The sequence below is a fragment of the Mustela putorius genome, unplaced genomic scaffold, assembly GCF_011764305.1.
Source record: "Mustela putorius furo isolate JIRA1106 unplaced genomic scaffold, ASM1176430v1.1 tig00003845_pilon_pilon_pilon, whole genome shotgun sequence".
Classification (NCBI taxonomy): Eukaryota; Metazoa; Chordata; class Mammalia; order Carnivora; family Mustelidae; genus Mustela; species Mustela putorius.
In genome coordinates this window covers 36,328,637-36,341,015 of record NW_025421998.1, presented here as the reverse complement: position 1 = coordinate 36,341,015, position 12,379 = coordinate 36,328,637, and the positions used below count along the sequence as shown (strand labels likewise).

Sequence of the window (12,379 nt, the reverse complement as noted above, 5' to 3'; positions counted from 1 at the left end):
ATATACCTACAACTCACATAGAGAATTTTTCATTACATTTCAATTAATTGGGATTTTTAGAAAAAGTAGAAAACATTAATACTAAGCAGTTAACTGAAAAAGAAAAACTAACATTAATGATGGTATTAAACTATTTGAACAATTAGGATGAAAAGTACTGACATAGGACACTCTTAAAACCTTCCTTGTGGAGGGCACTGGAGTGTACAATCAAAGCCCCAACAAGTAACAAAAGTAGACTAATTTAACTAATAATGTTTTTTTAAAAAGGTGGCTACTTACCAACAAGTCTTATTACATTCAATGTTGTATTTGTTAAGATGGGTGCATTCACTTTATTTAGACTATAATCTGACTTCTTCCTGCTTTTTAGAGTTTCTCTAGAAACGCTTAATATGGAAAAACAAAACAGAGTTGCAGTTAGGGTTGTCAACTAGTAAATCAGTAAGTTATTCCAATTAGGATCTATCCTTCATTCACTAATTAGTTACTGAAACTGTTACCATGTGTCAGGTGGGGTTATAGAGATGATCCTCCTGTCCTTAGAGAGCTTACAGTCCAGAGTGGAAGAGAGATTTATAAGCAAAGAAATAAAGTACTATAATGTATTTCTTTGATTCTAAGACAGTCATTATCAACCATTAAAAGAAGCTGTGTCACTTAATAAAAAACAAACAAACAAACAAAAAACCCAGAGGTTCCAGGGAAACTATATATCAAATGTACCAAGTACTCGGATTTCAGACTTACAAATACGAAAAAACACTCTCCTTAGAATCTAAATGTAGTATCTAAAGTATAGGGGCACATGACAGAGTCTGGTGTTGGGGAGGACACCAGGTTCAAGGAAAAAATTGAAGATATATGGTTAAGTACACAAAAAAGGGGGGGATAATATAAAATAAGGTCAGAAGTAGGAGAAGTGCATGTGCTCAGAGAAGCAGAAAGAGTTCACAAGGAGAATGAGTGGACTAAGGGAAAAGTGATAGGAAAAAAGGTAAGGAAGGGCCAGACCACTGAAGTCAATCAAACTTAAAGAGTATGAACCTACCTCTGAAAGAAAATTTAATCAGGAAAATGACATGAACAAATTTGCATGTAAGAAAAAAAAAACACCTAAATTTGCATCCAAGAGGGATGAGGAGGGGGCAAAACTAGAGACAGAAAGCCAAAGTCAGGGGGCAGTGCCAATAATCTGACACAGAGATGATTTTCGCATGAACCTGGATGGTAGCAGTGAAATAGAAGAAATTTTGAAAATTCAAGAGACACTTTGAAGTTGGAATTGATACTAATTGACTGAACAAAGCTCATAGTTTATATTATTCATAGTTCTTAGTGAGTGGTTAAGTTAGGACAGTTTAGGAGGATAACTGTCTGCATAGCCTTAACAAAAATGCAAATATATACACATATACCAGAAGATACTATCTTACATGTTCATTTCAATCGGAGGTTTTCTTTCAGCCAGAATAGACCCATAACACCCAATGAAGAAGTCCAACAAATCAGTTCTATTCTGTTCGTAATGGACCATAGATGGATTTAAATATCACACATACATGAAAATCAATGGAAACAATTATTTCCAATTCAAATATCTACAATCACATGAGTTGCTCATTTTCTGAGGAGAGTGTATCAGTCAGGGTTTTGAATTTACTAGGTACTTACTAGGGATAAAAGGTAGGGCAAAATATACTTAAATCTATCATTAAAAATTATGTGTATCTGTGGTGACTAAATGTCTGATACTTAGTCATGAAATTAACTCACATTTAAGAATCAGGTCCATTTAAGAGGGAGAAGGCGACAAAACATTCTTATGTAATTATGATAGTTTTTGAAGAGGACAGTTTATGACAGAAACAAAACAACGAAGATGAAGGTACCTTAACAGAAGGCCCAAACAGTGATTGTAATTGACCTTGGAAAGATGAGTGGAGACTTTCTGTATTTACAAGACTGAGGTAGGAGGAATTCCCCCTGCAAAACAAATAACTACTCTCCTCCTTGAGGTTTTCTAACCTATGTGAAGCTGGAACTGCCTCCAAAGGTAGTATGATTGTATAAACTAGAAGTTTGTTTTTCTGCAAAAACCACTGCTCTCTAAATTAAGAGCTCTTTGATTATGCCCAATATCAAAAAACTACATTTCCAACCTTTCAGCAATCATTTTAAAACATACACATTTTTGTCACATGACATCAAAAGTTAAAGAAATGTTTAACTTGTTTTTTTCCAACCTTTAAAGGAAATCTTTATTTAAATGCATAACATACAATATGAAATACCATACAATCTAAGAACATTTACCTTTTCACAGGTGCATCACCTGTTTGCTCATCCACATAATCTCGTTTCAGTTCCTCAGGAACGTCACTGTCACTGTCATACTCCTGATAAGCACTTTTTTCTTGTTCATCAGATTCGTACTGAAGAAAACACAGTATATTCAACAATGAGTATGAACAGCCAACTTTTCTCGTAGTCTTTCAACACAATAAGAGTATCCAATTTTTAAGAAGTAGTTTAGGGAAGAAAGCTCTTAATAACTCATCTTTAATTTTGCTATCAAGAATATTAACTTTCCATTTACTTCTTCTCCATCCAAGAAAAAAAAAGAAAATATAAACATTTTATGCTTACAAAGACTTCTCCCCCAAAAGTCAAATCTCCATAAAAAGAGAACAAACAAACACAAATATCATGCTATGCCTTTACGAGAGGAAAAGAGTGTACATTTGACCAAAAAAAACCCCCCAACAACAACCAAAAAAAAAACCTCTTCTCTTCCCCCAAGTGGTTTCAATATACTTATTTCCATTTTGCTAATTCACCATAAAGATTGAGTATATAATTCTGGCACTGTGGAAATGTTAATTCAGTGTAATAAACTCTTATAACACACATGCTAATGTCCTAATTCATTATGATGAGATTTAATTCCAAGGGAGCCTTAGAAAATCACACTGAGCACTGAGGGACTACTGAGAGCAAGGATGAAAATAGCAGATTTCCTCTTGAGAGGAAGGGTGGCTTCCTAACACTGTCACAATCTTTATGGCAACATGGCCCTGTGCCAGCATGGGGGGACAGTGGCGTCCATGCACAGGATAGAAACCAGCAGCAGCAGCATTATCACTTAATATTATAAATGAATATGATTAAATCATGGCTAACATTTCTTGAATGTTAAGTGCTAAGTGCTTTCATAAATATTCTCACTCAATCTTCAGAGCAATTCTATAACAAAGTTTCATTCCCTCATGCCAGTTGAAGAGATGAATATGAAGACAACATGAAAGGAAGTCGGTCCCCTAATTCAAAAACTATTTTTTGAGAGCTTAAAGCAATGTGACAGGTCATAGTAAGATGTGGACCCTGACTTTCAAGGACTTATGTGTAGATCACACATTAATAACTGGAAACAAGTATTCTAGACATTCTCATCCACTTGTACACACTTGTACACACTGTGGTCCTGATAACATTCAGAAAGGGGATCCACAGACAGCAGGCTCTCCTGGCTATAACAAAAAGCTTCATAATTCCACAGTACAAGAGAGCCTTATTTTTGAGGATTCTGTATTTTTGCAAATTTCTGTACCTGTCAAATTTTATTTGTAACCCCAACACTAATACTTAGTGACACTTTCACAGTCAGTCATGGATATGTACAGAGTATGCAGAAACTTTTGAGTTATCCAACATGCACGTTCCTAGCTGAGTGCAAACAAGGTGACGCTCTACCCTCTTGCTTCAGCTTACTTAACAAATGTACTTTTCATAGTCTAGTGCCACATTAAAAAAAAAAAAAAATTGTTCTTTTTTTGATGGTGATTTCCCTGTTTAGAAAGGCTCCTAAGTGTAGGACTAAAGTTTTGCCTAGTGTTCCTAAGTGCGAGACTATAATGTGTTTTATGGCAAAAATAGATGTGTTAGATAAGCTTCATTTGGGCAGGAATTCTAGTGCTGTTGGCTGTGAGTTCAATGTCCAATACTGTATATTAATTTAGATGCCTTCAAGCAAAAACCCAAATAAAACAAGGTTATACACTGATTAGTTGATGAACATGTGAACAAAGGTTCACAAGAACCTAATCCTGTATTTCACTCAGAACAATGGTTCTGTATTTGTTAATTCAGTGTTCAGAGGGACTTTATAGAACACAACTGCCAAGAATAATAAGAATCAGATACTACATGATATTTAAATTAGCAAATCACCATTACAGATGGATATATTATTTCAAAAATATTGAAGAGACTTTTAATTCTCCCAGTTTAGTGTACTTTAGAGAGGAAAAGGATCAATAAGAATCACTAAATTGTAACTGTAAATATGGCTTACTATGAAATAATTTTTACATGATAAAACGTAATAACAATTACTTTTATGGCAATATTTTTTTTAATTGTATCTTCACCAAACAAAAAAGAAAATGCCAAAACTGAAATACATACACAAATTCAACAGATTTTCATCAACTCTGAACAGTTTTCACTTTAGCTTCATCAAATCTAAAATAAAAATCATACAGGGTCCTCTGGAAATGACGATCAGAAGGACCCATCCAAATTAAATACTGTAAAAACACAGATAACTGTGAACTAAACATTCACTCATTGTAAATATAGGAAACTGAGGGTCACAGAGGTAAAATAGATTACCAAGGGCCACACAGTTAATAATAATAAAGTAAATAATAAAGGTGATATTCATTCAACTCCTTCAAATCCTTTCCATTAACTCACACAACCTGAAGTTTATATTGTGTGTTTTGAGCTACTCAAAGTGTTAAAACATTGTACTTCTAAATCCTAAAAAACATCCCTGCTGGGTAACCAGGTAAGACATTACCCTCTCTCAGATAAAGGGACTTGGAACAAAATGATTCAGATGCCCAAGCTGAGAACTAAATGCAGATGATCTATTCCCTCATCCATCTATTCAATGAATCACAGAAATAAGCAGTGAAGAAACTATACCCCTACCCAATTTAGCAATCTAGTAAGAACACACAGCAACCTAATAGGAGCACAAAGTAAACATAAAGCCCAAATGTATTTTTCAAAAGGACGTTTTCAACAAAGCATGTTGTAAAGCCATTACTGTACAAGTGGTAACACAGGTATATAAGCATATAGGTAGAAAGGTGGGTGCTAAATGGATAAATAAATCTAGCTAATTCACTGGGTAAAACACTTTTCAGTAAGAAAATCTCACTTATGTTCCAAAATATGTTTTAAGAACACTACATACCCCATTAGAAGCCAGGACATCTTCTGTTTCTTCATCTTTGCGGTTGGCCTGAATTTCAAACGGATTCCCATCACTACAGTACTGCTCAAACAAGGTCACTGTTTTTGAGGATGTTGAGGCTGGCTGCTTACTAGGGGAAACTGATGGGGAACGTGACTGTTCCATGAATTTAAATTCCTAGACATTAAAAAAAGGATACCTTTTAGCAACAACACTAAAATTCAGGTACACAACATATTCCATCAATGTAAATGTAGTTAGTGAAAAAAATCAATCCTGATTCTTCAGGTTATTCACTTGGAAGCTGTGTGAAGACACAAACTTGAAAATATGTGCTCAAAAGTTTTCCTAAAGACAACTCAGTTGCTGATATCACTTTTAAAAGTGTTATCTGCATCAAGTTACTCTTGGCTTAGTTTATAGAACTGCACAGAAAATTTTTAAAAATAATTTATATTTGAATAATTCTAAAAATTTTAACATAGCATCAAAGACCCAGGAAAATATGGTTTTAAGCAATAAAAAGGCCACAATAAAAATAAATCAATATTAATAATTAATATGTTTGCACCATTTAATTAATTATACGTTTTACAGACATCAGAATCTTTCTTTGTTATGCTGATGTCCATAAGCTTTCATTTATTTTTTTTCATACACCTGGAGGTAGACAACACAGACACACACGGTGAGGTCAGATGATAGGTCTTCTAGACCTAAGATTAGCCATTAATCCATTAACTTCCTATATAATGTTGGGACTGTCACCTGGCTTCTCTGTGCCTCAATTTCTTCATCAGTAAAATGAGAGAGTCAACCTCCAGTATGAGAACCACAATGCTAAAACTAAAGAGCTGTTCTCAGATGTGGAAACCAAAGCAGTCCAAAGGGAGTCAGTGCCAAGTTTAAGACCACATTGCTTATTAGTGGAAGAGATGGAATAATCTCTAAAGTTCCTCTGATGGACGCCTGAGTGGCTCAGTCAGTTAAGTGTCTGCCTTCAGCTCAGGTCATGATCTCAGTGTCCTGGGATCGAGACCCGTACTGGGCTCCTTGCTCAGCGGGGAGCCTACTTCTCCCTCTGTCGTTCTACCTGCTGTACTCTCTCTCTCTATCAAATAAATAAAATCTTCTAAAAAAAAATAATAAAGTTCCTTTGAATTACAAAATTCTTGATGATTTTTTTTGGGCACCTGGATGGCTCAGTGGGTTAAAGCCTGTGCCTTCGGCTCAGGTCATGATCCCAGGGTCCAGGGATCGAGTCTCACATCGGGCTCTCTGCTCAGCAGGGAGCCTGCTTCTCCATCTCTCTGCCTGTTTCTCTGCCTACTTGTGATCTCTGTCTGTCAAATAAATAAATAAAATCTATAAAAAAAAAAAAAGAAATGACAAAAAATCTCAAGCATTCTGCGAACATAAGCTTTTTCATTAAAGACCATCAAAATACAAATGATTAATTTTCTGCCAAATTTAAATAAAGCAGATCTCTTTCTGAAATCAAAAGAAAAAGATCAGGCAAAAGAGTTTTCCTCAAGTATATAAACTGAATTTGTAAAAAGAGACAGATTTTCACATCCATAAAAGGTGGCTATTACGCACTTTTAAGCAAGGAAAGAAAGGTGCTATTCTTTAAATGATTTTATAAAAGATTTTTTAATATCTGGGTTTTTTTTTAAGACAACTAAATAAAAGATAGTTGCATTTGTTTCTAAGAGACACTCACATGAAGTTGCAAGATACTGAAATTTGACTTCACAGGACAAAGCTCCCAGGTCTCATTCTCTAGAAACATTCTCAGTTCATCAAGCCGTGTTCTTAAAAAAAACAAAACAAAACAAAACAAAAAAAACCACTCCAAGAAGTTAGAGGAAAAGTCCACTGTACACAAGAATTAAGAAAATAAAATATTAATTGTAGAATAATCATCACAATCATAATCAACTTTGAGAATCTATTCATACCAACATAGCAAACACATTTTACTTGTTAATGTTTTATCATCTTTAAGAGAAAAAAACTCTCAAATATTTACTAAACTCATAATATCTCTACTATATTACAAAAATAATGAATGTACAGGAAATGATATTTTTATTAAGGAATGAAACTAAAAGCTACTCCCCAACTCACATACTTAAAACATCCCTAGCTAATCATTTATCAATGCCAAAAAACAGAGGAATAATTTCCAAAGTTTATGAGATCATTAATACTAATAAATGCTTTATGCTAAATAGCAAAGATCTTAATCATACTTAGTAAGCCACAAGATCAAGATAATTATCACTTTCTAAATATATTTAGCTCAGGGCCTATCTCTACACAGCACTTACAAATTAAATTACCAAGTATAGCACTTCCAGAGCCAGCACTGCACTAATCACTTACATCACATTGATATCTTCTCTCTTTTTTTAATGCTATTATGGTTTACTATCTATCTTGAGTAATCAGTACATTGTATAGGCAGTTCCAGAAAAGTCACTACTTCCTTCCAGTTGACCCAGGAAATAAATGGTCAGTGCCTGTCCTACTTTTCCCCGTCTTATAACAGCTTCATTGTTACTACTAACCTGCTATACACAAAACCTAGATTTTTTTAAAAAATTCAGATTTCTAAAGTAAAGAGGTAATAAATGGGTAATTCTGTAAAAAAGCAAAAGCTGCTTCAAACATTAGAATTAACAGAAGGGAGCTTTAAGATAATTATTATAATTAAGTTAAATAAAATACAGAAAAAAGATGTACAAAATGAAAGAAAGGAGAAGTTCAAAGAACTGCAATAATAAAAACAAAAACAGAATCATTCTGTAACTTAAAAAAAAACAATTACCTCAAATTAAAAATTGGTTAAGCAGAAAAGGCTCGATGAACTCAAAGACAGATCAATAGAAACTATCCAAAATGAAGCACAAATTGAAAACAAAAATGGAAGCAACAGAAAAGATCATAAAAGATAAATGAGACAGTCAAAATATCTAGTATGCACACAACTGAATGGAGAACATAGAATGAACAGAAGCAGTTTTGAAGAGGTAATGGCTAAGAGTATCCCAAAAGTGATTATGCCCGAATCTCACATTATATACAAAAAATAACTAAAATGGACCACAGACCTAATGTAAGAACTAAAACCACAAACGTTTACAACTCTTACAATTCAACAACAAAGGACAAACAACCCAACTGAAAAATGGGCAAAGGCTTTAAATAAGCATTTTGGGGAAGACAGACAAATGACCAATTAGCATATAAGAAGATGCTGAGTATCAATAGTCAAAAACATAATGAGACATCACTTCATACCCACTAGGATAGCTATCATCAGAGACAGACAATAAATGGTGTCTATAAGGACTTGGAGAAATTAAGAGTCCTTATATAATGCTGATGGAAATTTAAAATGATAGAATCACTTTGGAAAACAGTTTGGTAGTTCTTCAAATTGTTAAACATAAAGTTACCACTTAACCCTGCAATTCCACTTTGTATTGGTTTCCGGTGGCTGCTGTAACAAACCACCAGAAATGGAGTGACTTAAAACAATAGAAATTTATTCTCCTATAGTTCTGGAGGCCAGAGTCTGAAACCAGTATCACTAAGTGAAATCAAGGTGTCAGCAGGGCTACCCTCTCACATCATCTACCAATCTAATCTATTCCTTGCTGCTTTCAGTTTATGGCGGCTACCACCATTCTGCATTTTGTGGTCTTAGCTCTCTAATCTCATTAGAGATTAGAAAAGATCATAAAAGATAAATGAGACAGTCAAAATATCTAGTATGCACACAACTGAATGGAGAACATAGAATGAACAGAAGCAGTTTTGAAGAGGTAATGGCTAAGAGTATCCCAAAAGTGATTATGCCCGAATCTCACATTATATACAAAAAATAACTAAAATGGACCACAGACCTAAATAAATGGTCAGTGCCTGTCCTACTCATTACTTTCTAAATATATTTAGCTCAGGGCCTATCTCTACACAGCACTTACAAATTAAATTACCAAGTATAGCACTTCCAGAGCCAGCACTGCACTAATCACTTACATCACATTGATATCTTCTCTCTTCTCATTACTTTCTTCTGTATCTCTTTCTCTGTGTCTGTGTCAAATCCCCCTGTCTGTGTTAAAGCATGAGAAAACTCTATGTGTCATAATTGGCTTTTAACTTGGAAACAGTCATGTACAAGTACTGGAGAGAAGCTTCTAGAAGCTGAGAATGTTCCCAAGCTGACAGCCACCATGAAAATATCTCAGTCCTAAAAAAAGGACTGAATTCTGCCAACAACCTGAATGTGCTCAGATATGGATTCCTCCTCAAAGTCTTTGGATCAGAGACCAAACTTGATGGTCCTTTGATTTTGGCCCTGTGAAATACCTAAAAGTTGAGCACCTAAACAAGCTGATCCAAACTTTTAACCTCAGAACTGTGACATAATAAATGGGTTTTGTTTTAAGCTGTTAAGCTCATGTCCATTTATTACATAATAATATAAAACTATTACAGGGATAAAAGGCACCAACTCACAGACAAAAGCAGCTTAGTGAACCCTCTGGATAAAGAGTATACAGGAAACAAGATGGAAAGTGGAAGCATATGATAAAAACACTAAAAGTGTAAGAAAAGATAAATGCAGTTACAAAGTTAGTTCTTGCACTATTCCACTAAACTAACCTATGGTCAACAATAACAGAATAGGGGTGCATACTGAAAAGACAGTAACCACTACAAGAATCTATTTTTTTAATTAAATTTATTTATTTTCAGCATAACAGTATTCATTATTTTTTCACCACACCCAGTGCTCCATGCAATCCATGCCCTCTATAATAGCCACCTCCTGGTACCCCAACCTCCCACCCCCCCGCTACTTCAAACCCCTCAGATTGTTTTTCAAAGAATCTATTTTTAAAAGGCTAACTGAGAAACCAAATAGTATTAAACTAAAAAATATGCATGATCAATCCAAAATAACGGAAGACAAAATATAAATGTAAAAAGATTAAGACTTGTAGATATAAAACAGCAATATGATGGATTTAAACACAACTATACCAATAAATACATTAAATAGAAACAGGAAAAAAAACCAACTAGTTCAAACAAAATACATCAGACTGGATTTAAAAACAACAACAACAAACAAAGTAAGACACACACTTTAAATACAAGGCCATAATTTGAAAGTAAAAATTACAAGCATGATTTCTTATAATTATGAAACAGGGTGGAATTTTTATCAAATTTTTTTTCTTCATCTACTATGATAATCCTTATGGGATTTTTTCCCTATCTTCTGCTAACTGGTAAATTAAATTAATATTAAATATTCAGCTAACCTTTTTCTCTTATACTATTACTGTTTGTGATGTCATTATCCTTTTTAGATATCATTGACTGTAATTTGCTAATATCTGTTTAGAATTTTTACATCTATGTTCTTTTTTTTTTTTTAAGACACTAGCATATGACGTTTATTCACTTGGAAGTCATCAAATGCCTATAAAAAACCTCCTAGGTGATTATATATATATTTTTTATTGTGTTATGTTGGTCACCATACAGTACATCATTAGTTTTTGATGTAGTGTTCCACATTCTTAAGAGACATTTCCCTATAATTTTTCTTTTTTGTAATGTCCTTGTTATGTTTTGGTATCAGTGTTATGCTGGCTTCATAAAGTAAGTTAGGAAGTATTCTCTCTTTCTCTGTTCTCTGAAAGAGTTGGCATTGATATTTCTCTTTAAATGCTGGATAGAATTTACCACAGAAGGCAGCAGGCTAGAGATGAAATATTTTTTTAAAAAAGTATAGAGTCGGGCACCTGGGTGGCTCAGTGGGTTAAGTTTCTGCCTTCAGCTCAGGTCATGATCTCAGGGTCCTGGGATTGAATCCCGCAACTGGCTCTCTGCTTGGCGGAGAGCCTGCTTCCTTCTCTCTCTCTCTCTCTCTCTGCCTGCCTCTCTGCCTACTTGTGATCTCTCTCTGTCAAATAAATAAATACATTCTAAAAAAGTAAGTAAATAAATAAATAAGTATAGAGTTAATTTCTTTAAAAGACACAGTCTAGCAGATATTCTGTATTTTATTTTTGTCAGCTTCTTAAGCTGGTTTTATAAGAAATTTGTTCAATTCATCTACATTGTCAATTTTATTAGGATAAAGTTGTTCCTATCATTTTATGATATATCTATATCACTACACATTTACTGCATTCTTTTTTTTTAATTGAGGAACAGTTGATATACTATTACATTTTTAATGTATAGGATCTATAGATAAAGTCCTGCTGATATTGGTAATTTGTATCTTTTTTTTTCTTTTTGTTCAGTCTTGCTAGTATAGAATTCTATTACATATTTGCTTTTTATTTCATTGATTTCTGCTCTATAATTTTCCTCCCTCTCTTTCCTTTTGTTTAATTCACTGTCACTTTTGTAACTTCTTGAAATGGAAAGTTAAGGCACTAATTTTCAAACTTTCCTCTTTTCCAAAAAGTGCACTTACAGCTAGAAATTTTCCCTTCTGCTATGAATCCCGTAACTTTGATGCCATGGTTTTATTATTACTATTATTCATTTAAAAAGATTTTCTGACTCCTATATGTTTTCTTCTTTGATCACTGGAAATAGGTTGCTTAATTTCCAAATATGGGTGCATTTTCTTGTTATCTCTGTCATTTACTTCTAGTTTAATTTCACTGTGGTCAGAGAATGTAAACTCTGTGATTTCAATCCTGTGACATTTTTAAAGAACTTGCTTTATGGCACAGTGGATGATTGATTTTGATAAACTCCTGTATGCCTTTGAAAAAAATATCTACTCTGCAATTGTTTTGTCTCTCACACAGGCAAGGACACACACACATACACACACACATACACATAAAAAAGAGGCAAATGTTATTGAATATGTTGGTCAAACACATATCCTTAGTGACTTTTTTTTGCTTCCATTATCAATCACTTAAAGTGGCACACAAAAAAATTCTAGTATTATAGAACTATCTATTTCTCCTTTTAGTCTACATATTTTGCTTTATATGTCTTGGAGTTATGTCAGTATAGGCATACAAATTTAAGATTGTTTTATCTTCCTAATGAATA

The 12,379-nt window shown here is 33.8% G+C and overlaps 1 protein-coding gene across 3 annotated transcripts in view; it reads right to left on the bottom strand.

Annotated features, from left to right (window-relative positions):
• VPS50 (VPS50 subunit of EARP/GARPII complex) overlaps nucleotides 1–12,379 on the bottom strand; it is a 125,818-nt gene that overhangs the window by 36,586 nt on the left and 76,853 nt on the right. For all 3 annotated transcript variants that reach the window (XM_045062698.1, XM_004776425.3, XM_013047843.2), the window contains 4 exons: nucleotides 6,990–7,080; nucleotides 5,267–5,443; nucleotides 2,317–2,435; nucleotides 283–389 (listed from right to left, as the gene is read on the bottom strand). In XM_045062698.1, coding sequence (XP_044918633.1) covers nucleotides 283–389; nucleotides 2,317–2,435; nucleotides 5,267–5,443; nucleotides 6,990–7,080 — 494 coding nt within the window. The remainder of the gene's footprint in view (nucleotides 1–282; nucleotides 390–2,316; nucleotides 2,436–5,266; nucleotides 5,444–6,989; nucleotides 7,081–12,379) is intronic.